Source organism: Chinchilla lanigera, unplaced genomic scaffold (genome assembly GCF_000276665.1).
Source record: "Chinchilla lanigera isolate Chin_1 unplaced genomic scaffold, ChiLan1.0 scaffold00089, whole genome shotgun sequence".
Lineage (NCBI taxonomy): Eukaryota > Metazoa > Chordata > Mammalia > Rodentia > Chinchillidae > Chinchilla > Chinchilla lanigera.
The window spans coordinates 4111966-4139887 of NW_004955490.1; the positions used below are offsets into that span (position 1 = coordinate 4111966).

Consider the following 27922-nt stretch of genomic DNA (forward strand, 5'->3'; position numbering starts at 1 on the left):
AAAATTTATCACTTTGTTTTAATTAACTATTTCTATCTGTCTTCCTAGCCCCTTAAGCCCTTGGAAGACAAAGATTTACATATAGTCATTTCTGCATTTTTACAGCCCAGAAATGTAACTCTAAGGGCTTGACGTTTCCTGAACAATAGTGTTCCAATTTATATTTACCTTTTAAGTCACCACCTACTTGGTATTCTCTATTCCTTATATCCCTTCCTTAGCTTAGGTCTTTTGTCCTCATTACTGTAACAATAACCTAAGAGTTCTCCAATTATCTAGTGTTTCTTACCATGATTAAAATATTGCCTGAATTGTGCTCCATAGTGTGAATTAAGACTCAAATATTGGGTAGTCCTATATTCACTCATCAAGTACTCTGGGAAAAGAGCTTTTCTTAAAACGTTTCAAAGACTAGTTCTATACAGAAAAAACAATGAATTTATATGCTGAATCTTCTCACACAACAAAAACCACTTCCTACCGTCTTCCAAGCACTTTACTATACAGAACCTTGTCCCTGCTCTCCCTGCTCTCAGACACTTTCAGACTAACAAGAGAATGAGCATGAATGCAAATATAACGTGATAAATAATATAATTACTGCACTTGGGAACTGGCTAAAAGAATAAAAAGGGAGTTGGGAAGGTTTCAGAAGAGACATTGAAAGTTCAAAGGAACATAAAATATGAAAGTCAGGCTATGTGGAAGCACGGTATAGTGAGACAAGGAAACCAGAAAGTCTCTTTAGATCACTGATTACCTAGCTTCAGGTTTGTTTGTTTTCTCTCCAGTTTTGGGAAATGAACCCAGGGCCTCTGCACTGAGCTACCACCTCAATCCTTTTTAAATTTTTTATTGAGATAAGGTCTCAGTAAGTTTCCCAGGGTGAGCCTCAACTTGCAATCTTCCTACTTCAGCCTCTCAAGTGTGCTGGGATTACAGACATGTGCCATCAGCCTGGCTAGCCTCATTTATTTCTATTATGGAGTAACAACAAGAATAGGCAAAGTTACCACCAGTGAAGATGATTGACTGGTGAGGAAGGACTGATGGCATAGAATTTTGTCATTTAGATTGCATTTAGTTTTTCATTAATTAGGTTTAAAAAGATTACCTTTTAATATCCTGGCAAGCCAGCAGCACAATTCTACTTATTCAACATTTCCTCATATTCTTACCTTGTCTTTATAGCCATTATCTGTAACATAAATTGGTGGCTTTCCAGGATGGCGATAAAGAATGAAATCCCGACTATATGGATAGAAAACAAACATGGACGTAAAGAGATGATTTAGTATATGTAAAAAACACAAGAACAAGTATTTGTGCTTTTAAACTAATTATCCATATAAAATTATTCACGTATTCCGCTTGCTATTTCATTTTAAAATAGCAGAGGCTAAATGATGTTATGGCAAATCAAACTCCACAGTTTCATGAATTTTTCCAAATGCATCTTATTTGGGGGTAGAAGACTGAAGAGTAAAGAGTAAAGAAGACAATCTACCAATTTTAAGTATGTGTGTTTGGTGGAAGCTCTTCTTTACTTGAAAAGCAGTCCTTAGCAATCGTGGGGACAGTAAAAGGTAAAAATTTCAGTTCTTGCATGCCATAGTTTATTGAACTTCGTTTTTGTGGCATGAAATCAACCATAGACTATGCACACATGAATAAACATGGCTGTGTTCCAACAAAGCTCTATTTACAGACAGTGCAATATGAATTTCATATGATTTACATATGCCATGAAACATTCAATTACTAAAAATTTTCTAACAATCATTCTTAGCTCAAGGGACACATAAAAACAGGAAGCAGACCAATTTAAAAGTTGACTTCTGATTTAAAAATTGACAAATGATTAGCTACCTGCCCAATACCTACCTATACTTCTTGACTTAATGAGAAATGAGCAGACTGCAAAACAGTAAGAAGACAATTCCGATTCTACTGAGGTAAACATCATCTTGCCATGCTATCAACTGTGAAGCAGTCTTACACAGATCAGACTCCTCAAATTAATAAGATTTCTACTACCTTCTAACCTGTGCTACGTGGTTATTTTTCAAACTTCTACAGCTTTCTTAAATGCTGTTTTTACAGTACTAGATACCAAAAAACAGAACTTCCAAAGCAATACAACGGTGTTTAACTTTTTCCATTATCAAGCCCCTAAGGACTCTTTTAAGATTTTTTTTTACTTTCACTACTAAGATTTTTTTTTACTTTCAAATTTAGTATCACAGAGGTAATTGTTCATGTATATGGCCTTTTGGGGGACCAAAAATCACTGGAATACAGCATCTTAAGATTTTGCTTCTCCCTAAGTCTATTTCTAACCTACTAGAAGTAACACTGCCCCCCAAAGAATGCATGAAAAAGACGCATGAAGTTAATGCCCAAGAATTCTTCTAAGATGAATATTCTGATTTGCTATAGAAAATACCAGCAGTTCGTAAAGTCTCTTATTCTTCCGTACAGACAGACACAAATGCTAGTGGTAAGGAGAGCATCTGTACCAAGTTTCACCACCCAAAAACAACCTCAAACTGGTTTTGCTTATACTTCTTTACATTATCCATATATCACATCTCAAATTTCCCCAATCCTAGAGGAACTTTAACAAAAACCTTACACAAACATACTGTTAGTCTCAAAGAAAAGGGGACACAACTTACTTATAAATTAGAGAAAGAGCTCTCATTTCCAGCTGTCCAGCACTTTCCTAAACATAAACAGAGTTTTAAAAAAGATTTCATAGCCAGAAAGTAGAAGTTTTTTGGCAGGTTTAACAGTATTTTTAGCTGGCTAGCATTGTATCAGATAAAACATTTGTATAACATACTATAACTTGTTTTACTGATTAGGATAGTGTGATATTTACTCATTAATATAAGATCATGAAAAAAATGGGACCTAAAGCCTTTGTCACTTAGTAATAATGACATTTAATATGAGAGATTTAAAAGGTATAGTAAAAGTAGACCTAATGTAAGAATACAAAGGTAGCAAAGTATGAAGTAAATATATTTTAAATCCAGAACAACAGAATTAATTTTATCACAGAAATATTATTCCTTAAGTATGTGTTTGTGTTTTACTATCCACAAAAGATAACTACAAGTGAAGAGTTGTCTAATTTTTAAAAATGAGCTCTTAGTAACATTCATTACCACCCTCTTCCTTCATTAAAGTGAAAAGGTTTTAATACTTCCCAACACAGTCCTGTCTCCACTGTACTCAGTTGTTTATGAATGTGATTGTTAACACATCACTCTAAACATTCAACACAAAACAAGTTCACTGCCAGCCTCTAAACTTGCACAGTAACTATTTGATGCAACAGAGCCAGCCATTTAAGAAAATATTTTCAGTGTGGCTGTAGTGACATAGATGAATGCTTAGGTAATTATTCCAAATAACTCTGAAAATATTAAATTCCCATACTGTATTTGATCTTACCTTGGGATCTCCCAACCGTTCCAGGTATTTCTCAAAAGATCCCTCCACATACTTCAAAAATAAAACAAACTTGACTTTACCAAATACATAGCGTTACTGAAATCTGATTATATTCTGCAATATTATCCTCCAATGAGTTTTTGTTCAGGTCAATAATTATAGTATGAAATTACTAGTGTACATAGCACCTAAAGCAGATTTGCACATACACAGAACTCTAAGTGGAGAAAAGCTAGAGTATAAATGTATCTTAGGAATTGGTCCTGCCTTATCCACACACCACCACTGCATTTCATCAAATGATATACCTATGAGTTTCTTTCAGAATACTAATTTACCGTGACAATTTTCATAAATCAAACAATGCCAATTACCTCACAGACTTCAAATCTGTTGGGAGACATCTATTTAAAAAGCTAAACTGAGAAACTTTAAAAGGAATTTCACAAATTTCAAAAAAACCTACGGCCTAATGGAACTTTCTTGGGTAATGGAAACATTCCATATCTTGATGGTGATGGCTGTTGTGTATCACTGCAAAAGCTAAAAATGCTAAATTTAAAATGGTAAATCTTACTGTATATAAAACATACTTCAATAAAATTTAAATTGAGCCAGGCATGGTGGCCAATGCTTATAACCCCAGCATTCTACAGAGCTGAGCCCGAGGCTGAGGTTGAGGCTGGAAGATTGCAACTTTCAAAACAGCCAGGGCAATTTAGGAATTCAGTGAGACTCAAATTGAAAAAAAGTCTTGGGCTGCAGCTCTATGCTAAGGCCCTGGATTCAATCCCTAGTACCACAAAACAAAACAAAACAAAACACCTCAGGGAATAGATTTCCTTTTCCATGAATATACATTACTTAACACAAAAAAATCAATTTTTGATTTTTTCTCACTTTGTTTTAAAGTTTTGAGATGCAACTGACCTACAACAAACTGCAACATTTAAATAGTACAATCAAATAAATTATGATTTTATATGCACCCATGAAGCCATCATCACAACAGAGATAATTTATCACCTCCTTAAGTTTCTTTGTGCCCATGTATAATTGACATACGAGAATTGATCTTTCTGTCCCTATATATTGGTAATTATCCTAGAGTTTTTTATGAAGGTAGTCATACAGTATAAACTTGTTTTCTTGAAGATATCTGGTTTCTATAATTCAGTGTAATTGGAGATTCAGCCATACAGTTTTAACATTTTACACATATCTTTCTTAAGCAAAATGTTGTCCAGAAACCAACAGGAAGCATCCCTTGGGAGTCTGTTAAAAATGCAGAAATTTCAGACCTCAGCTGAAACATAGTGAATCAAAATTGGTTATTTTAAAGAGAAACCCAGGTGACGTATATGCACAAAAATACTTGAGAGCTGGGCCTGTAATCCCAGCACACTGGAGACTGAGGCAGGAGGATCACTGTACATTGGAGGCTAGCATGGGTTACACTGTGAGTTCAAGGCCAGCCTGAACTACGTAACAAGACCCTTTCTTTAAAAGAAAAAAAAAAAAACCTTGAGATGTACTACTTTACACTGTAGTCTTGCATTTGAATGTCAAACAATTCTTTCCCCAGGTGTAGAGAAGATTACAATCAAATTCAAGGTAAAAGCTTTAAAAATTGAGAGGCTTTTACAGTATTTAAAAATTCACTGCAACCTGCTGAGAGAAAGAGTAACCTTGAACAGCAGGCACCAGAACACTCACAATATACAGGCAGAAGAAAACAAATAGTACCAGAAGGGGTAGAGATGTAAAAAAATTAAAAGCTGTGGAAAAGGCAGACTTCAAATCAGACTGTGATGGGAGCAATAGTTTACTTAACAAAAATTCATATACTTGAATGTACAAAGATATCCTCTAAAAGTTATTGTACTTATACTTCAATTATTAGTGGCAGAAATCCAATCACCACAATTTGTCATGAAAGAAGGTAGATGCCATGACTAATTTTTTTCTTGTAATTAAATTTTACAAGACTTTTCAAATTGACTGTGTAAAGCTTGTGCACACATTAAAATACACATTTTAAAATATTAACAGAGCAAAACATTTCATGAATTACTATCCAAGAAAACGGTGGGTGTAACAAAATGGCAGTGAAAATACAACACTTTAGGATTTGGTGGAGAGAAGTGGGGAAAGACAGACATTTTTATTAATTTTTCAAGTACAAAACAACTTAAATTGGGGAGGAGGTCCAGTTAGCTACTGAGAAGCCAGGTGAGAATGAAATATTTGCTACTGAGAGAAGAGGAAACATATAATATAGGCACTAAAAACATTTTCCCACCTGAGATATTACAAATAACTGTCCCCCAGGTATGAATTCTACTTACAGACTCAAACATTTGTTGATTTTCCTTCATATATGAGACACAAGCCTTCCTAACTTGCAAATGATGGACCTGGCTGCAAAATAACTAAAAAAGAAAGACCAGTTTAGTGTCAAGTCATTTGAAATAGAAGCTTCTAAGACTACGAAAAGACCACTTAAACCTCCCTTATTCAGAACGTATGTAGGAAATAGGGAAATTGAGTCATCTTACTAAAAAGAAAACACTTTCTCTAGTGAAGGAGGGGTATGATAATTCTGTATTGCCCCTTCCCTTTCCTATCCTTTAAGGGCATAGGCTCTAAATTTTCCTAAGGCATAAAACTTGAAAGAAGCAGGGCATGCTTCCATAAGATCAAGATACATTTCAGTGTTTTCTTTAACCCCATCACCCTATCCCTCCTATATCACAAATTAGCAAGCACAAAACAGAAAAGACACCCAAAGTACAGGAACATATTTGTACTAAACAGCAAAGACATAGCACACCTTTGTACTGTCTGCACTAATAAGAAGCAGACAGCCACTTTCCAGAGAGATCTGGATGTTTTCACTAAGAAACAGAAAAGGCACTTATACGATCATGCTATGACTCAAACGCTTAAAACTCAGTACAGGTTAAGATTTTTTTTTACGATTACCTGCTCTGAAATAGCCCGAAAGAGGCAAGAGGCATCCTTGGCAGTGTGCTTTCGAAACAGCCCTAAACTGCCTAAATATTCATCCATTGAGGCCTCATTCAAAGACCTCTGGCCACCGGACTTTTTCCATCCTTTATGCATTGTGTATGGAATGCAGGGGGGAGAGAAGTAACAGAAGTGTGGAAATAAGAAAGAAGCAGGGTACAGGGAGGAGTGGGGGGCAGGGAGAAGGGCTTGCGTTTGCAGGTCTCCGGAAAGCAGCTCAAAGTTTAAGCAGAAGGCAGCTGGAGTCAGCACGGCAGAATCTTGGCACTTCCAAAGAGCAGGAGAAGCAAGGGGTGGAGCTTGTCCAGGACAAGGCAGGACCCTGTGAAAAAAAGAGGAAGAGCAATGCTCCTAGGAATGGAGAACTCCAGAAAGAAACTTGGGACGGAGAAGGTACGTTTTGGAAGGGTGGGATGAAACTAATCAGCCCAAAGCTGAGAAAAGTACCTATGCACAAACAGCTGAGCTTTGGGGCTAGAAAGAAACCCAGTTTGCAGCTTAACTCAGGTCACCTGCTGCACGAGGCTGCAAAGGTGACTATAATAAGGCTCAGGTGTAGGATGCAGGATGGTACATACTGCTTTAAGATCTCTGATTGAATTTTCAACCAGTCTCTGCCCAAATTCCCTGCTCCCTTGACAGTTTCAAGAAAATGTGGTGTGTGTGTGTATGTGGGGGGGGGAATCTGAATTTAACTACTAAGAAATTCACTTTCTGCAGTAAGAATATGTTTTTTAAAAACAAAGGGGAGGGACCTGCCTTCATCTCTAGGGGGCATAGGTCATATGTGAAGTGCCAAGGCAATTATCTGAATATTTTGGCTATAATTAACTGATTATTAACCCCGCTAAGTTTATAGAAACTAAATTAGCTGTGCTAAACAACCCTGATAAAATTTTTGACCAATAAATAGGGAATATGCAAAAAAGCTTTTCTTAAAAATTGAAACAAAAACTTCAATTGAGCACATTTTCTAATATATATTTAAAATCCTCTGGCATGGCATGAGAGGTGTTGAACACTAACGACATGTTTCAATGTATTTATTAGTATACTTTGCCAGAAAGTTCTAGATTCTGAGAAAAGTGAAACATTTAGTGGCAGAGACAGGATCATTCACTTATATTCTTTGATTCAACCATCAAGTGTTTTATTTTTATTCAAAATCCCCCAAACCAATCCGTTTTTATTTTTTTAAGTATTGAAAAACAATTTAGGGGCTAGGCAAAACATCAACAATCACTTGTAATTTAAGAATGAAAAAGTTAGCATGGTAGAAAAAGGAATAAAATTTTGACTTTCCATAGCACAGCTGATTTGAAATTAACTCCTTTCTCTTTTAAGGAAAGAAAATATAAAAAAGTATTAAGATCTGCTATGCACATGTACCAATTTCCCATGATGAATGTAAGCATGTACTAATAAAAATTAAAGTTAAAAAAAGAGATCATAATACAGGGGAAGGAATGCCTTTGCAAAGCTGTGAAACATGTTTGGAAATGGGGATCATCATCTTTAAGATCACTAATTCACTGAGAGAAATTAAGGGTTATAGTTAGAAAGTGAATTCACTTTTAGCATAACTGAAAAGTAAATAAAAATACGAATTCTTCATGTCTATTACTTTTAAAACAAAACTAAGGTATATAAACTTCAAGGAATAAAATTTTATATATTTTATTTTGAAAAACAGAATAGAGGAAGGGAAACTGTGAATGGAGTAACAGGAGAAAATTGGAAACAAAGGCTAGAAAAATTAGGAACAGGAAGACAAGAGAGAAAAAGTAACACAGGGAAGCACACAGAAGTAGAACCATACAAATATGTTCAACTGGTTTTTGTCAAAGGTTCAAAGGCAATTCAATAACAAAGGTGTTTTCACCAAATTGTGCTGGAACAATTGGTCATTCGTATGCAAAAAATGATCCTAGATCTGTATCTCACATCTTGTATGATGATTAACTCAAAATACATCACAAATCTAAATCTAAATCTAAAATACAATTTTTTGTTGGAGCCCTAGGCAGTCTGGCTTCCAGGGGTGAAGGCAGCAAGAGAAAGGCTGCAAGGTTACTTCCCTGCAAGCTTCTTTGTATGTTTTGATTTTGAACCAGAAATAAGTGCTCAGAAATAGATATAAATATTACATTTCATTAAAAAACACTCTAAGCAAACAGTAGAAAATCTGTAAGAATTTGGGTTAAGAGCTGTTAAATATAGCACAGAAGAAAAAATTGATTAATTGGACTTCAACACATTTTAAAACTTTTCTTCTATAAATGACACTGTTAGGAGTGAAAATACAAACCACAAACTGGGAGAAAGTATTTATATGAAACTACACAAAGAATTTTTAACCTCAACAATGAGAAATAAATCCAGATTTTTAAGTGGACAAAAGACTTAAACACATGTTTCACTAAAGGTATAGGAATTGCTAATAACCACATAAATAGATACTTATCATCAGCCATTAGGAAAATGAAAAGTAAAAGCACAATACATCGTTGCACACCTACTGAGATGGCTATAACAAATAAAGGAAGAAGTATTAATAATGATGTGGAGAAACTGGACTTTAGTAGAAGGATCCCAAAAGGTGTATGATCTCCAGAATTTATAATTCCATTTATATGAAATATACAAAAAAGGGAAATCTACAGAGACAGAAAGCAGATTAACAGTTACCTGGGGCCAAGAATAGGTACTGACTATAAATAAGCATAAAAATCTCTTTGAAATGATAAAAATCTGTAACAGTTTTGTACTGATGTTTGCACAATTCTGTATATTCACTAAAAATTATTAAATTGTACTCTTTAATCAGGTGAATATTTAACAGCTTTGAGAAGTATCACATAGCATACAAGTCACACACTTCAAGTGTAAATTTAATAATATTTTTGTATATAAAAATATTTTTGTATAGTCAAAGGTGTTTACTCACCATCACAATCAATCTACCAGTACCTGAAAATGAAACCCTGCATCCTATAGCTGCCATCGACTTCTAATCCTCATATTCCCACCTACCACAAGCAAAGAGTACTCTACTTTACAGTCTACAGATTTAACTATTCTGGACTTTTCAAATAAATGCTACCGAACAATACTGTCCTGAGTAATTGGCTCCTTTCACTCAGCACTAAGAATTTTTTTTCGGTTTTTTTTTTTTTTTTTTTTTGTATTTTAAAAATAAAAGGACAAAAACATTAACAGACAGACAACCAATCCAAAAATGGGCAGCTGAGATGAATACACACTTCTCAGACAAGGAGATACAAACGGCAAATAAATATATCAGAAAATGTTCAATATCATTAGTCATTCGAGAAATGCAAATTAAAGCACTAAGATTTTGAAAGTCTATACCATTGTAGTATGTATCGGTGTTCCACTCAACTGTATACAGTAGTTAAACTACAATTTATTCATCAAATAAGTAAGAGTTTGGGTTGCTTCCATTTTGTAGCTATTAGGAAAATATTGCTACAGATTCATATATAATTTTTACTTCAGCATATTTTTACATTATAGCCATCCTAGTAGATGTGAAGAGGAATTTCAGTGGTTTTGATTTGTATTTCTCCAGTGACTAATACTATTGAGCATCTTTTCATGTGGTTTTGGGGGGCAATCTTATTTTTTTAGTTGTTGGTAGTACTGGGGAATTGAACCCAAGGCTGCATGTAGGGAAATGCTCTACCACTGAGCTGTATGTCCAGCCCAACCACGTGCATATCTCTAATAATATACAACTACATACATCTTAAGAATGACTGAAATAGTTTAAACCGGGGAATACAAAGTGTTGAAAGATATGTGAAACAACTGAAACCATCATGTTGCTAGTGGGAATATAACACAGTACAATCACTCTAAAAATAATTTAACAGTTTCTTACAAAATTAAATATAGGTACCATGACCCAGCAACCTAGAAACCCCACTTTTAAGCATCCACTGAAGCCAGGGATGGTGGCACACGCCTGTAATCCCAGCACTTGGATCTTTGTGAGTCTGAGACCAGCCTGCGCTACAAAGTGAACTCAAGGCTAGCCTGAACTGCACAGCACGACCCTTTCTCAAAAGGACCAAAAAAAAAAAAGTATCCACTGAAAAGAAATGTATACCCCAAATCTCATATGTGAATATTTAAAGCAGCTTTATTCATAATCATAATCCTCAAAACTAGAAACAATCTAAACATACTTCAATCTTCTATTCTTACATCTGGTAATCTGAGCAACTTCATTGAAGATAACAATATGTAATGTAACAACCACTGTTAATCTCTATCATTGGTTTGAAACCCCGTATCATTTTTAATGTCTTTGCTTTGTTCTGTTTATATTTTGCTATTGTTCTTTTTTTTGTACTATTTTCTTTAAAATAAAAATTAAAAAAAAATCTTCACAATAAACATACTTCAACTGGTGAATGCACAAAATGTGGAATACTCATACAATAGAATATTAATAAACATAAAAGTTTCAAAACATCATACTAAGTGAAAAAAGATTCAAAATGCTGCACATTGTATGACTACAATTATAATGATATATTTGGAAAAAGCAAAATTAAAGAAAAAATAGGTAGCATTTGCCAGTTTTTAACAGCTGTAGGGAAGGTTAACTACAAAGTAATGGCTTGAAAGAGATGTATGAGGTCTAAGAAATTTTCTGTAGCTTGTTTGCAGCAGTAGTTACCTGTTACACATTTGTAAAAACTTATAAAACTATGTAGGAAAAGTGTTGATTATGCTGTACTTAAAAGTAAAACAAAAAGCAAAATAAAATTTAGAGTTGAGAAACTTATATAATAGACAAAAAAAGTTGAGAAACTTACAGAATAGAAAAGCTTACAGAAAGAAAACAGGAAAATTAGGTAATCAAGAAAGCCAACATCTAAAAACAAGAGATTCAATAAAAGACAAAGTAGAGAAGAAATGATAGAAGAAAACTTCTAGCACTACAGGACATAAGTATTGTATGCATAATGAGACTGAAAAAGCATGAAGAAGTGAGAACAATGAAAAAAGATCTGCACTGCACTTAAAGTTTATGAAGTAAGGATAAAGAGAATATTCCAGCACTTTCAGAAATGCAAAACAGATCACATACAAAAAGCCCCATATGAATCAGAATACACTTATCAAGAAAAAAATTGAATTAAACTGGAAATCTGATTCCAATCTTGAATTCTATGTCAAGCTATCAGATGAGAAAGTAGAACAAGGTGTCTTCAGACAGGAAAGAGTAAAAAATGTAACCATCCTTTTTCAGCAAGCTACTGGGAAATATTTGAAGCCAAAATCAGAAAGTTAAAAAAAAAAAAAAGGGAGGGGGGAACCTCACAGTCCTGCAAATAGGAGATTCAAAGTAAGAGATACTACAGGGAATTTTCCAGGACACAGATGAAGAAGAAATCCCAGAAGGACAAACAGCGGAATTAGACAGAGTTCAGATAAAAGATAAAAGCAGATAAAAGATGGCAGAGAACGCCAGTGTGGTCATCTCAAATGACCACCCTCTTAGGATTGAGGGTGTAGCACAGTGTAGAGAGCCTAAGGTAAAACCAACTTTACAGAAAGGAAATAAAGTCAATGAACAATTACCACATGGTTCCTATGTGAGCAATATTATACTTAAGTAACCACAATAGCATCAACACTGAAAATGGATCTTATAAGAACTGAAAACCAGACTAGGAAGATAGGAAGGCAAAATGGAGGAGAACAAAGAGGGAGATAACGTCTCTTTAGGGCTACAACATTTCACTTTCAACAATGGATAGATCACTTAGAAAATCAGTAAGGAAACACTGGACTTGAACTACATATTCACCAAAGAGACGTAAGAGACATAGACTCAACATTCCATCCAACAGCAAATACTACACCCCACTTTCAGCAATGGACTCATCACTTAGAAAATCAATAAGGAAACACTGGACTTGAACTACACATTACCATATTCCCACTAGCTTGAACTACTAGTGGTACATAACCACCTGGCAAAAAGACATGAATTATGGCCCCAACATGAACATGCTAAACCTGACAGACTTAACAAACATATAGTTAAAGAATACTGATTCTTCTCAAGCACACAGAGAACATTTTCCAGGACAGATCATATGATGGACAACAAAAACAAGTCTTCAAATCACAGTGGCATGAAACTATAAATAAATAAAGGAGAAATTCTGGGAAAGACACAGATCTGTGTAACAACATGCTCCTGAACAAACAATATGTCACATAAGAAATAAAAAAGAAAATAGAAAAATACCTTCAGACAAACAAAGATGGGAACACAACATAGCAAAACTTACAGGATGCACCAAAAACAGTTCCAGGACGAAATGTACAGCAGTAAGTTCTCCTTTATCAGAAAGATGGATCTCAAATAAACAAGGTAACTTTATACCTGAAGGAACTAGAAAAGGAATTAAGACCTAAGCAAGCAGAAGAAAAAAAGGTAAGAGCAGAAAAAGTGAAATAGTAACTACAAGAATAGGAAAAAAATCAGTGAAAGTTTTTCTAAAAGGCAAAATAGATAAATCTTTAGCTAGACTGAGAAAAAGAGAAAACAGATAAAAGCAAAAATGAAAAAGGAGACATTTAAATTGATACCACACAAATATAAATCATCCTAACTACTATGAGTAATTTTATGCCAAAAATTTAATAACCTAGAATAAATTTCTATGCATGTACAACCTACTAAGACTAAAAAATAAAAAAAGAAAATATGAACAGATAACTTGTAAGAAAATTGAGTCAATTATAAAAAATATCAAAGAAGATCCTAGGACCTGATTATCTTCACTGCTGAGTTCTAGCAATTAGAAGAAGCAGTAAAAACCAATCCTATGCAAACTCTTCTAAAAAAACTGAAGAGAGAATATTTCCAAACTCATTTTACAAGCCGTTCAAAGACACAAGAAAACAAAACTACAGGCCAGTCTCTCTGATGAACATAGGTACTGACAAAAACCTAGAGAAGCAAATTCATTAAAAACATTAAAAGAATCATTCTACTTGATTATGTGGGACTTATTCTTAGGATGAAAAGACTGTTCAATAAACACAAATAAGTAACTGAAGTATATACCACATTAACAAAATGAAGGGTAAAAATCATATGATCACCTCAAAAGGTACAGAAAAAGCATTAGCAAAATTCAACTCTATCTCATGGTAAAAACTTTTAAAGGATTAGGCATTAATGTTAAGGGATGTACTCTACCACAATAAAAGCCATACGTGACAAATCTGTAGCTAAGATTATTCTCAATGGAGAAATGTTGAAGTCTTTTCCTCTAAGGTTAGGGACAAGGATGTTCACTCACCACTTCAATATCCTATCCAGAACAATCAGGCAAGAGAAAGAAATAAAACGCATCCTAATAGGAAAGGAGGAAGTGAAACTGTTTTTGCTGATATGATCTTTTTAGGGGAGAAGATACTAGGGATTGAACCAAGGGGCTTCCTCCCTGAGCAACATCCCTAGTAATTTTTTCAGACAGTCCCACTAAGTCACTAAATCGCCCACGGTAGGCTTGAACTTTAGATTTTCAGCCTCAGGATCCCAAGAGTGCTAAGATTATAGGTATGTGCCACCATATCCAGCTGCTGATAGATCTCACATGTGGAAAATCTTAAAAAACCCCACCAAGAAACTATTAGAACTAATTAATGAATTCAGTAAGTTGTATAAATAGTAGTTACATACACTAAGAAAAAATTATCAAAACAGGAAATTAAGAAAATCTTATTTACAATTACAACCACAAAATTACACGTACATTTGAAAAAAGTAAAAACCTCTATCCTAGAAAGTGTAAAACTGATGAAAGAAACTGAATACAAAAAAATGGAAAAATATTGTGTCTATGTATCCTATCAATATTATGAAAATATCCATATTACTCACTGATTTATAGAGCAATATAATCTTTATAAAAACTGCAATGACATTTTTAACAGAAACAGAGAAAACAATCCTTCAATTTTGTATAGAAGCACAAAACACCTTAGCCTGGGCAATTCAGTGAGATTCTTTCTTAAAATTTAAAAATTTTAAAAAAGGAGTTGGGGATGTGGCTCAGCACTCCTTGGGTTCAATATCCAATACTAAAAAAAAAAAAAAAATAAAAAAATAAAAAAACCAAACAGCTGATCTTCAACAAAAACAACAAAGCTGGTAAAATGAGTCACTAATTTCAAAACATATTATAAACCACAATCAAAACAGCACAGTAACAGCATAAAAACAGATATGCTAAGGATGGCAGTGCCTGCCTATAAAACTAGCACTCTGGAAGGCTGGGGGGCAGGAGGATCCCAAGTTTGGGCCCAGCCTGGGAACCTTCGAGTCCGTCTAAATATAGAAAACAGACTGGGAATGCAGCTCACTGTGAAGGTCCTGGGTTCAATCTCTAGTACCACAAAAACAAACCAACCAACCTACCAGATACACTGACCAATGTAACAGCCCAGAAATAAACCTATACACGTACAGTCAGATGATTTCAATAAAAGTGCCAAGAATGTACAATAAATGTTAGTCTCTTTAATAAATGCAATTGAAAAAACTGGCTATCCAGTATCCAGATGCAGGAAAAGAAAACTGGATCTTTATTTTATGCTATACATAAAAATCAAGTCCAAGCTGAGGGTAGTGCTGTATGCCTATAATCCCACCACTATGGTAGGCTGAAACAAGAAAATCCCAAATCCAAGCCCAACCTGGGCAATTTAGCAACCTGGTGAGCCCTTGTCTCGAAGTACAAACAAAAAGCACTGGGTACAGAACTCACTGTGAAGGCCCTGAATATAAAACCTGAAACCTAGATGAAAATGGGAAAAACTCTCTGACATTAGTCTAGGGAACATTTTTATGACCCCCCAAAAGCATAAGCAACAAAAGCAGAAACAAAGAGGATGGGATCAAACTAAAAATCTTCAGCAAAATAAAGGAAACAATTAACAAAATAAAGAAAAACAGGAGAAAATGTTTATATCTTATATCTGATATAAATGTTTATATCTTATATCTGATAAGAGGATAATATCCAAAATGTATACAGAAATCAACTCAGTAACAAGACAATAAGGCTATTTTAAAAATGGGCAAAACACCATAAGAGTATTTCTCAAAAGACACAGAAAACAGGTACATATGAGGGTATGGTGAGTATCACTAATCAGATAAATGTAAATTAAAACTAATGAGATAACATTTTACATGTTAGAATGGCCTTTAACAAAAACATGAAAATATCAGGAAGGATATAGTGTAAAGGGAACTCTTGCACATTATTGGTAGCAATATGAATTAGTACATTTATAACAGAAAATAGCATGCAAGTTCCTCAAAAATAAGTAACTACCATATACATCAGTAATCCCAGTTCTGGGTATATACCCAAAGGAAACGAAATCAGTGTCAAAGGGTTTGCAACTTCCATGGTCACTGCAACACCACTCATTTTAGCCAAGATAATGGAATCAATGCCAAGTGTCCACTAATAAATGAAGAAAATGTATATATGCATAATGTGATCTGATTTAACCTTGAAAAGGAAACTGTCATTTGTGACAAGATGGATAAAACTGAAGGACATTATGCTACGTCAAATAAGCCAGGCACAGAAAGATTTATATGTAGAATCTAAAGAAGTTCAGCTCTTAAAGAGTAAAACAATGGTTACCAGAGGCTGGGAATAGGGTTGAGAAGTGAGATGGAGAACAGGCAGTTGATTAAATGGTACGAAGTTTCAGACAGACAAGGAGGCATACTCTGAGATCTATTGAACAGTAGAGTGATTTATAGACAATCATAAAATATATTTCAAAATAACTAAGGAAATTTTAAGTGTCTTACTATAAAAAATAAGGTGATGGATGTGTTAATTAACTTGATGTAATCATCCACATTGTACATAGATATGAAAATGTTAAAACTGTTATTCTTTGAATTTCTAAGTTGTCAATTAAAATTATTAATTTTAAAAAAAACTCTTCTTCCATGTAGGAAACCTATAAGGATATTCAAAATTTTAAAATGACCTATTTGAGCATACTATTCATAAAGCATAAAATATAATACAGTGACCTATAAGTAGCAAGATCAGAGACAGAGGAGAGAGGGACACAGGAATGCTGTTTCTTAAAAGCCTTGTAGAACTAATTAATATTTTAAATTACTTACATGTATTATTATAACTAAAAAATTTTAAAAATTAAATTGAAGCATTTTATTGTCATTGAACAGAAACAGAATAGCATAATAAACTGTGAAAATAAGTAAACTTTTACAGCCGCAAGACCTCTTCTTTACAAATGAGCAGGTTTCAAATGACAAGACTTATTCCATTTTCACAACCTATCAGTAATCACACTGGAACTAAAACTGTACAAAATCTGTAGATGTTTGCACAATTATAAAGAATCACATACCAAAGTAGAAAAGATGAACAAAAGTTGAAAACAATAAAGTATAGGTTACATTCTACAACTTAGTATATAATCAATAGGATTTTTTAAAAAAGATCTGTAGGATAATGCTAACTTCATCTTGTACGTAACAGGAGCAATTTCAAGGTATTTAATATTGTCCTTTGATATATAAATATACGGTACTTGAAATCCCAATTTGGTATTTTCCACAGCAAACTACTCCAATCTTGTAAAATTCTAGAATAGTGACACTTAATCTGAAGTCTTGTTAAAAGATTACTTCTTGCCCAGAGATTCTGATTTAGCATGTCTGGCATGGATCTCAAGAATCTGCTTTTCTAACAATTTCCCATATCATTCTAATACTGCTGATCCAGAGAACACCCTTTGGGAACTACTGCTCTAGAACAATGTGTTCCACAAGTTATTTTATTATTCCTAAAAAGATAAATTTCAAGGAAAGGTCAAAATTTTAATAAACACTACATGCCACCATCTTAGCTTTGAGGGTTTACAGTGCCCATTAGTGATATTAAAGGCCCTAAGGAATCTTTTATAATAACTGTTTCACCTGTTTTTTCCCAGTTTTTCTTCTAATGCTTCAAAGTTTAAGAGAAATGTTGCTCTAGACATTTTTCCGTGGCTTAAAACTAAGGCTGTTAGAATAATTATAAGACACGGGATGTTCAGTGCTTAGTGCCTTAGCCTTAGTGCCTAGTCAGATATCAATTACTGTTAGCTGCTACCTTATGAAGTGGTCCACTAACTATTCTCTGCTCAAAAAAAAACTTAGCTGCTAGAACTGTTTATTATTTCTTCTTCTTTCACTTAATGAACAGGGAAATTTTGGTAAAACATATAAATACTCAGAGTTTTAATTCTAAGATAACACTCCATGTTTAAAACTAAATTTTTTTTGAGACATAGTCTCATTATGTTGTTCAGAGTGACCCTGAGCTCACTATGTAGAGCTCAGGCTGGCTGGAACATGAGATCTGCCTGAGCCTCTCAAGTCCTGGGATTATAAGTGTTCACCAATATGCCCGTCCAATCAACTAAATTAGCTGGAAGGGTGTTTTTTTTTCCTTATCTTCTTTGAGATAGTAGCCCAGGCTGGCCTCAGACTCATAGTGATCCTCCTGCCTCAGCGTCCCAAGTGCTGGAATTACAGCTCTGTGCCACCACATCTGGCTGTGAGCTATTTCATAAAAGCATGTTATTATCTGTGACAAATACAATTATAGATATACAGTATGTAACAATGCTTTTGAGTTACTATTTTAGTTTCTTAGGAGCATGAAAAGAATATTATGTACTTGATTTGCCCACTTAAACTGACTGGGTCTGCTTTTCATCTGTAAAATGGAAAGAGCCTGGACAACTCAGCAAAAAGCTATCTCAAAACTAAAAAATCAAAAAGGAGTCAGGCATGGTGCTGTGTGCCTATAATCCCAACGCTCTGGGAAGCTAAGACAGAGGATTGTAATTTTAAGCCCAGCCTAGACAACATAAAAACTTAGTGAGACTGTCTCAAAATAAAAAAATACGAAGGGCTAGGATTGTAGCTCAGTTTGAAGGCCCTAGGTTAATTCCACAGTACTGCAATAAATAAACAAACAGCAACCTAAAAACTCTAATAGGTTACATACAATCTGAATTATTGGGTCATCTGTTCTCAAATATTTGGTTCAACTGTCCCCATAAACGCTGGAAATTTGCTGAAAATTCAGTGCTCTAATTACAAATTCCAGACTATTTCCCATCTCTTAGAGTCACAGACGGCATAAAAAACCTCCTAAGCTGTTTCTTTTTTTTTTTTTTTTTTTTTTTTTTTTTTTTTTTGGTTTTTCTCCGGTACCGGGAACCGAACTCACGACCTTGCGCTTCTAAGCTGTTTCTTCATTTGCAAAATGGAACAGTATCAACAATTCCTTAGGGTTACTATATGATTACTATAAACACTGAACGAGTTCATAGGTCTAAAATGTGCTCAACAGTGCACAATATGCACTAATAATTCACGAGTGTTAATCACACTTAATTCTTCATTCTCCACTTCCCCATAAAAATGTTACCATTTGGTACAGCAGAAAACTTATGGCTATTATGCGCACACATTTCAAATCTTTTCTAAAACTCAACTTAAAAGCTGTCCACGAACCATCTCTCTCAAACTGAATGGAGATTTCCAGTCATCTCTACAAATCAGTGGGATTAACTGCTTATGCCCAGTAAAGAGCTAAGAAAATTACCTACACTACTGCTAGTTATTCAGTCTTAGCCTTTATATACTATCCTTTGTGCCTATATATGATTTACCTTTAAAAGTATGCAAACTAGAAGTATCTAAAATCAAACACCTGGTAGTACTTTTTAGAGACTTGTAAATGTTCTAGAACCCTACATTAAGTTCACTGCTTAGACTATCTTATTACAAAATTCTTCCAGCTTTTTTTTTCTCCCCAATTGTAAGTATCATTACCTAAAATTCCTAAATCCCAAGGCCATCTCAGAAGATCACATCACTTTTCATCTATTCCAACATCAGAAAGTATTAGCAGTTTATTTCTAAACCTGTCCATGGTATGAATACTCCAATATACTTCTACTTCTTTGTACCTGGAAATTTAATACCTCTGATAAAAAACTCAAAAAAATTACACTGTACTTACTGACCTAAGAACCTAAAGCCATACCATGTAATGAAACAAAATTTATATTGTAAAATACATCAAATAGAAGTTTTACTGCCATTTCTCATAAGGACCAGTAAGATGTAACCTTGGAATTTATCTTAGCCATGTGTAAAATCTGTGGCTTGTATTATTTTCTTCAGACACCACAAGTCAATTCTTTGTTTTAATTTGCTTATCAGCGCTATCCAGAGCATTTTGCTACATTTCAAAAAAACTCAGGAATCGCAGGTTTGTAAGTCCTAAATAAGGTTGTGATACAACAGAGGAATATCTAGTTAAGTGTGAAATTCCCGCTAAAACAAAGAACTGAAAATTTTTTTTAAAAAAACTTCCTTAGAAGGGATGAATAAATGGTAGGCAAAAAACTATAAACAAAAAGCTTAAATGTGTATTACAGAATGATAGAAAAAAAAGCACAAGACTGAGAGTCAAGGTGCATGCTTTTAGTGGCTCTTCCACATGTTATTTTGGGCAAACTATAATCTCTGATCTCTCTTCATCTAACCCAGGGATTAGATGAAATATTCTTGACAATCCCTGCCAAATGAAAGATATTCTAAAGTACCCCTTGATATAAAACAATACAAAAGTCCACAGAAGTGTGAAGATGTTACTACATACAATTGACACCACAGCCTAAATCTCTTTTTTTTGGTACTGAGAATCGAACTCAGGGCCTCGTGCTTGCCAGGGAAGCATTGTGCTGCTGAGCTATTTAAATCTCTTTTGAATAAAAGGTAGATTATACATTATTTTGGAAAAGTAGAAAAGATTTGGGGGTCCACTGTTTTTCTTTTTGCCTGACTTTTGAGTAGACATTGGTTAGCCTTTAGGCCACAAAATAAAGAATGAGTAACCAATATAAACTTTTATGTCACAATTTTTCTCAAAATGAGAAAACCATTTCTAAAAGAGGGCCCATAAAACATTTAAGAATCTCTCCCTGGATTTGAAAAAGATCTTTTCTAAAACATCATTATAACACTAAAATACAATTATGATTATGGTGTTGTGAATTCTCAACTATGTAGATGTGGATTACTCACTTTTTAGGTTACTCTCAGCATATTTTTAATCCAAGTTGGCTTCCTCCTGATACCCAGAGTACTTCTCAGCCACCACCTTCTACCATTAGTAAAGAATTTATCTTAATAGAAGCCTAAGTAAAACACAACCAGGAAAATAAATCTACAAAAACATTACACAGTGCATCCCAAGTAAAATGTTTAAAACATTTTAACGTTTTGGGATAATGTAACTGCAAGTAGATCAGTATAGTAAATGTTCTACTTTCACAGATGAAGTATATCTAAACTTTTTACCAAAGAACTATGCATACGTGGAAATAATCTACCTTAATAGTCTTAAGACTACATATTCTAATTAGAAACAATTCCAGTATACCCATGAATTCTAAAACCATGTACTTAAGCCATTATATATTTATTATTTGTAAAACTAATTTTATAAACACATAAAGTGTCAAATTACCTAATACGGTACATGTTTCATTACCATTGTGAGAGGGGATCTTTAAATATCAACAGTAAGTTCTGTTGGTGTAAGTCATTTTTATTTATTCTCAATTTTCTAAAGCTTCGATATCGGGCAGTATTTTTTCACTTTATATTGTAGAGGGGGAAAAAAACTGAACATATCCACCTCACTCTACTCCTAAAGATAAAGTCTCTCCCAGTACAATAGATCAACTAACTTAGATCATTATTTCTAGGCAATTCCTGCCCTTTTTTATTTCAGAGCACAACACATCACTTATACTTCCTCTAAAAAAAAAAAAAAAACTAGTTCCTTAAGATTATGATACTAAAGATGCTGGTTCTCATGAAAAAAATTTTTAACTTTTTTACTGTTTCAGTTTTTACTCTTAAGTGCCGGGCATACAGCTCAGTGGCACAAGCATCTGCCTGGCAAGTGCAAGGTCCTGAGTTCGATTCCCGGTACCAAAAAAAAAAACCGTTTTACTCTAAGGAACATCAAACTATATTTATGATTCTTTTCAACATTTCCAAATCTCACTTTTTCATGCCAAATCCATTTGGGATTCTAGGACAAAACCTGTGAATCCATACTACATATTGAAGATTAGGGAAATCTAGTATGTTTGCTAAATTTCAATTAGGATTTGGACCTAAATGCAATGTTTACAATATAAAATTTCCCATATATACTATAGATGTAGGAAGCTTATGTATATTATTCTACAAGTATAACTATGTATTTAATTAGACTTAATCACATTCCACAGATTGGATTTGGGAGTGTTTTTAAAGTGTCGAGAGTTTAATGTTTATTTTTGTAATCCAACAACTTTATCCAAAAATGCAGAAAATTTTTCTGGCTGGCCAGGAGGATAACATTTCAGTGTTGATAAGTCCATTGACTGTAACAGCCCAGGAAGCGTGCTAAAACAGAAGAAGAAAAATATTAGGTAACATGGGAGAAAATTCCATAATTCATCTGTTGTCCAGTTGATGACTACAGCTAACTTCCAAGAACACACTGATGTTTCTTAAACTGTACAGGTAAATTTTTATGTATTTTATTATAGGTGTATACACTAAAATCATTACAAAACAAAGAGTACTGTAAAATGTCAATGTGAATCCAACAGATACTTTATCTCTTAATTCAACTGAAATACTTCAGAAACGTTACTTCAGGAAAAATGTGTAATTAATGACAATGGGATGTGCAATTTGTAATACCTCTAAAAACTCGGCAGATATGACAATATGAAGCTTCTCAAACCTGGGTAGACATGACAAAATGAAACTATTACTTCAGAAATTTATTTTCACCAGCCATCTAAATTAGAACAGACATATCACCAACCGGCCTAGGCATGAGAATAAAAATGATTTGCCCAAAATGAAAATAAAACCAATTACTGATCTCAATACTTTCATATATTTAGCTTTCCTGAAATTAAAGTAATTCTAAATGAATAAACTGGAATGGATAAAATGTGGTATTTATACATAAAGGAGTACTACTCTGCCATAAAGAATAAATGAGTTGTTGTAGAAAAAATGGATGTACATTGATACCGTAATGTTAACTGAAATAAAACAGACATGCAAGCTTAAATAGCACATAGTTTCTCTTATGTGAGAAATTCAAAATAAAAATATAGAGCAAAATAAAAGACTAATAGGAAACGGAGACAGATCTTTGCATAAAGGAAGGGGACCAAGCAATAAAGGGACCAGGGGAGGGGATGAAAAAAGAATTCAGGTGTGTTATGTATATGTATCAACTCCCTATGATTAACATGGCTGTTATGTGCTGCAAACATGTACTAATAAAAAGGAAAAAATTAAAAGAATAAATTGGAGACCTGTATAGTTTCCTTTACAGCCTAAGTTAAAAGTCAGGATATGTTTGTAAAAATCAATGTTTTCCCTTTTATAATGTATAAAGTATGATAACAATGCAGCAAATGTTCACTTTTTAAAAATTTATTACACTGAAAGACATTGTCATTAATCCCTTTCAAAACATTCTCCCTACTTTGAACACTTCTATCCCATCTTAAGTTCTGGAAGGCATCTTTTGTGTCTAGTTGCACTGTCCTGGCTGCCTCAACGTCTTGAATCAATACAAAACATCTACCTTTCGTGGGCATTTTGATTTTGGCAAGGAGCCAGAAGTTGCACAGCGCCTGATTCAGATGAGAACATCCAGTAATGGTTTTATGAGCCTGCCTTTCCATTGGAAGGTATCACCGTATGTTTTTACTCACTCCTCCTAAAGACACTCAAAGAGAACTTCCAGAACTGCTTCAGAAAACAGTAAGAAGGGTGGAATTAAGTATGTTCTAAGTGAGGGGGAGTGTTTTGAAGATTAAAGGTAATGTGTCTTTGAGTGTAATACATTTTCTTTAAATAGTCTGCATGTGAAAAATATTCACCATATATTTTGATTACCCCTTGTATCACATAAAAAAAGCTAATTTAACATTTTCAGTTTTTACTCTTAAGTGCCGGGCATACAGCTCAGTGGCACAAGCATCTGCCTGGCAAGTGCAAGGTCCTGAGTTCGATTCCCGGTACCAAAAAAAAAAAAAAACGTTTTACTCTAAGGAACATCAAACTATATTTATGATTCTTGTCAACATTGAGAAAATACTCCTCAAAAGCATCTGGAAATATTGCCTTGCACATAGCAGTTAGGAAGGTGGGAATCTAATGTCAACTCCTAACAATATGAACCACCAAAGGGCAGCTATACCCATTATCTGAGGCATACATAATCTTAATTACGTAGCTTTTCTTCTGAAGTCTTCCACTACTTTACAAGATTGGCTTCTATATTATGCAGACCCCCTGACATTCCCTCTTCCATCAGTACAGAGATAAAGAGATAAAGACAACAATGATTTGATTTCTGAAACAGTAAGTGAATCTGTCTCCTCCCAATGAGTATAGGAAACTATTTTTTTTTACTGATGCATACCAGGTGCCTAGAGAAATGTTTAGCATATAATAGCTGCTGAATAAATAGCTAATGAATAAGTAAGTATTTACTGAGTGCCCAAAGAACAGAATCAGAAAAATTAAAGCTTATCATGTTCCAAATAGTTTCTTCTAAGCATTGCTAACTTAAACTCTGATTTACTATAACAGAAAACTACATATATAAAATTAATACTTCATCAGGTACTTAGTTTTTAAAACACCAAATCAGAATAGATTTTATAGTCAAACAATTAGGAATTACTGACCTGGCCCTTTGGCAAGCTTCTAGTATCTCAAAGAAGAACTAACAGAAAACAAACCAGCAATTTTCTTCATCCTTCTATTGTGATGTTGATCAGTTCTTGTTGAATTCTAATATATTTCTAGAAAATAATATTCCTTACCATAAAGTAATTCTCTGCTGAAAAGGCTCCAATGGCTTCCCATTATACATATAATCAGAATTATTACATGAGCTATCCCCTCCCAGCCTTCATACTATACTCTCCCTTGCTCACTATGCTCCTGCCACACTAACCTGACCTCTGTTTCTCAAACACACCAGACTCCAAGTTCATTCCTAACTTAGGCTTTTATAATTGCTATTCCTCTGCCTCTCAGAGCTTCCCATAACTGGCTCTTCCCTGTAATTCAGGTTCCACTTCAAAGGTCATGTGCTTTGTCAAGCCTTACCTGATGATTCTAATTAATATTTACCCCAGCTATCACATCACCCTGTCTTACTTTTTCTGTAGCATTACTCTGCTGTGTGAAACTCCACCATTAGAATGTAAGTACCACAAGAGGATGGACTATATCCCCAGCACTTAAAACAGTGCCTGCTACATTTTAGTTGCGATTGCATAAATGAGTATATTAAATTTAGAGATTCCAAAAGATTTTAAGGGAAAAACCTTAACTGAAATCAAATGCTTTTCTTGAATGCTAAAAATCTAAATAGTGAACTCAAAAAAGCAGTTTGTGTATGAACACACACATACTCACATGCTCTCACACACTCACACGCAAAGATGACCACAGTTACAGAAAAAACACAACACAGATTGAAATCAAAGTGGAAGATGAACAAATGAAAGGGTTTTATAAGGAAGAATACTAAAGTATGTTTGTTCAGTGTTAGAAGCAGCAAAAGAGACAAACTGGGTTAGGTAAGTCCGTAAGAACAGTTAGGGGGGGAACTTGGGAAAGAGGTAAAAAAACTCAGTCTCTAGTATACCTGCAGGTACAGTAGAAGAGATGCCCCTCTTTGTGTAGCTGCTTTGCCAATTCCAGCTGATGATTGTTCATCAACTTTTCATTTATAACTACCACCAGTGGCTTGCCTTTTTCCAGAGTCTCCAAACAGCTTCCTGCACCTATGTAAATAAATCGTTAATGCAATTTTTAAAAAGTGAAAGTTCTCTACCAAGCTTTATAATCATAACTCTCAGGTTGAATAAAAATCTTTCAATTATACATCCAAATGACCTAAGTACACTTATCACTATTTATAAACCTGACTTGAAAATATATATCTTAATCACTGCTGGCTATATGGCCATGACTCAATGCTAAGCTACCTGCTGGATAGTGGTATCTCTGACTGTGGCTGTGAATCCAAGTAAGATTCAAGTTCAACACATTCTACACAAAACTATACTGTCATCCACGTGTATTGTGAGGTTCTACACCCTCTTATTCAATCTATGGTGGAATGAAAATATTCAGAAAAAACTACACTTCTACTAAATATGTACACGTTTTAATCATTATAACAACAATAGTGTTTTCACTGTATTGCATACTATGAGAAATCTAGCAACAATTTAAAGTATACATAAGGATGTGTGTAGGTCACCGGCATGTATCAGGCTGTTTTTCATAAGGGATTTTGGCATCACAATTTCGTATGGTCAGGTGCCCTGCAACCAATACCCTATAGATATAAAGAGACAATTGTACTTACTTCTATTCAAACACAAGTAGAAAAAGCAAGCCTCCAACAATGACAGGCACCAATTAAAACACTCTTTATGACTCTACCTGTGAGGTACCACCCCTATGATAGTTAAGGCTGAGCTCCATAAGTATATGTGTGTGTGTGTGTGTGTGTGTGTGTGTGTGTGTGTATATACACACACACACACACACACATACACACACTACTAGCATCGATTCAATTTTTTTTTTTTTTTTTTTTTGGTTTTTCTCCGGTACCGGGAACCGAACTCACGACCTTGCGCTTGCCAGGCAGGCGCTTTTGCCGCTGAGCTAAATCCCCAGCCCCCGATTCAATTTTAAAATCAAAAGTCATCCGAACATTTTAAATGGAAATAAAGAAGCTGCTGAGTAGGTAAAACCCTTTCTTGGATATCCTGTGCTAGGATAAGTAGTTAAAAACATAGGTTGAAGCACTAGATTGTTACTGCTCACCATTTACTGGCTGAATATGTTACTTAACCTCTTAGTCTGTTTCCTCATCTCCAAAATAGATATTCTAATTATTATTTAGTTCCCGGGATTGTTTGGAAGCATTAAATCAGTTAAAACACCAAGTATTTAAGCAATACCAGAAAGTTCGGCTAGCTATTATGCTATACATTTTTAATTACCAATCTGTTGGTAATGTCTGCTTCTAAGGACTTTTCTCACCTCAAAGTAGACTTTTTAAAAAGCACGAAATATCCCCTCACACACAATGGTAAAGCTGCAATGCTTCTCAAAAGCTATTCTTCTAAAACTGCTGTAAGCTTCACTAGGTACTTGTAAACAAATTATCGTCTAGGTAGTTCTCTAAAGAATATCTGGTTGTTAAAGAATATTTTTTACTGAGTGTATTTCACATTCACACCTAACAGAAATGTAAAGAAAAAGTCTTTCAAATCCAACTTCTCTATGACCAATTACACCAATCAGCGGACTAAACATTCCTTTCAAATCTAAGTGCACGTGCTAATTTCGGACTAGAAAATGATTTTGCCCCTGCGTTTAAGGTTTGTTATTGTAAAGCTGGGCTACAGAGATGAATTCCCCACCTTTCTCTTCCCCGGTAATAAATTCTCTCCACCGAAGTTCTCAATTGTTATATTCAAGTAATTACATTCAACGAGGCTACCGCGAAATTATCCCGCGAAATACACTGATTTAATCATTTTCTTTTTACCACGAAAAAGTTCAAGTATCAGTTACTTATTGTTTGTCAAAGGCTGAACCTTGAGATTCCAAAACACTTACCTGCGTGACTAATCACAAGATCTGCTCTCTCAAGGTCTTCCCGCAAGGAATCCTTGTACCTGTACACGTCCAGAGTAAAGGAGTCTGCGCTGAACGGTTCGGGCACCACCGCGCCTCTACCAATTTGGAGAGTAAGCTGGCTGTACCCAAGGCTCCTGAAGATCTGAAACAGGAAATAAGAAAACGCGCGGGCCTTTTAAATTGGCTTCGGGAAGAAGAGCAGTCAGAAACCAACCTTCGAGTCGGTCTCCAGACCCCAGCGGCGCCGCCGCCGCCTCCGCGCGGCCAATTTCACTTTGCCAAACGAGCGCCCCGCTCCGCTCCGCTGCGCTCCCGGCCGGCCCGCCCCGGCCCACGGAGAACCTCGAGGGCCCAAAGGAATCGGAACACCCGGCTCGCGGTTGGGAAGGAGCCGGGCCCGCTTTAGAGAGCCCAAAGAGACCTCGAAACGGCGCCGCGAACTAGGGGGAACGCGGTGTGGCTCTGCCTCACGAGCGGGGCTGGGAGACGCCGCGCTCCGGGCCGCCGGGGCCGCCGGCCGCCGTCCGCAGGCGA

General features: G+C 35.0%; 1 protein-coding gene across 11 annotated transcripts in view; it reads right to left on the minus strand.

The window, feature by feature from the left end:
- Alg13 (ALG13, UDP-N-acetylglucosaminyltransferase subunit) overlaps positions 1 to 27922 on the minus strand; it is a 70629-nt gene that overhangs the window by 42100 nt on the left and 607 nt on the right. For 6 of the 11 annotated variants that reach the window (XM_005404636.2, XM_013504530.1, XM_013504528.1 and 3 more), the window contains exons 2-8: positions 27368 to 27530; positions 25371 to 25509; positions 6448 to 6814; positions 5811 to 5894; positions 3463 to 3513; positions 2679 to 2725; positions 1179 to 1251 (exon numbers count right to left, since the gene is read on the minus strand). In XM_005404636.2, the coding sequence (XP_005404693.1) occupies positions 1179 to 1251; positions 2679 to 2725; positions 3463 to 3513; positions 5811 to 5894; positions 6448 to 6814; positions 25371 to 25509; positions 27368 to 27530 (924 nt within the window). Of the gene's footprint in view, positions 1 to 1178; positions 1252 to 2678; positions 2726 to 3462; positions 3514 to 5810; positions 5895 to 6447; positions 6815 to 16733; positions 22079 to 25370; positions 25510 to 27367; positions 27531 to 27809; positions 27911 to 27922 lie in introns of those variants that run through there. The other 5 variants (XM_005404642.2, XM_013504534.1, XM_013504533.1 and 2 more) reach the window with 4 other exon arrangements.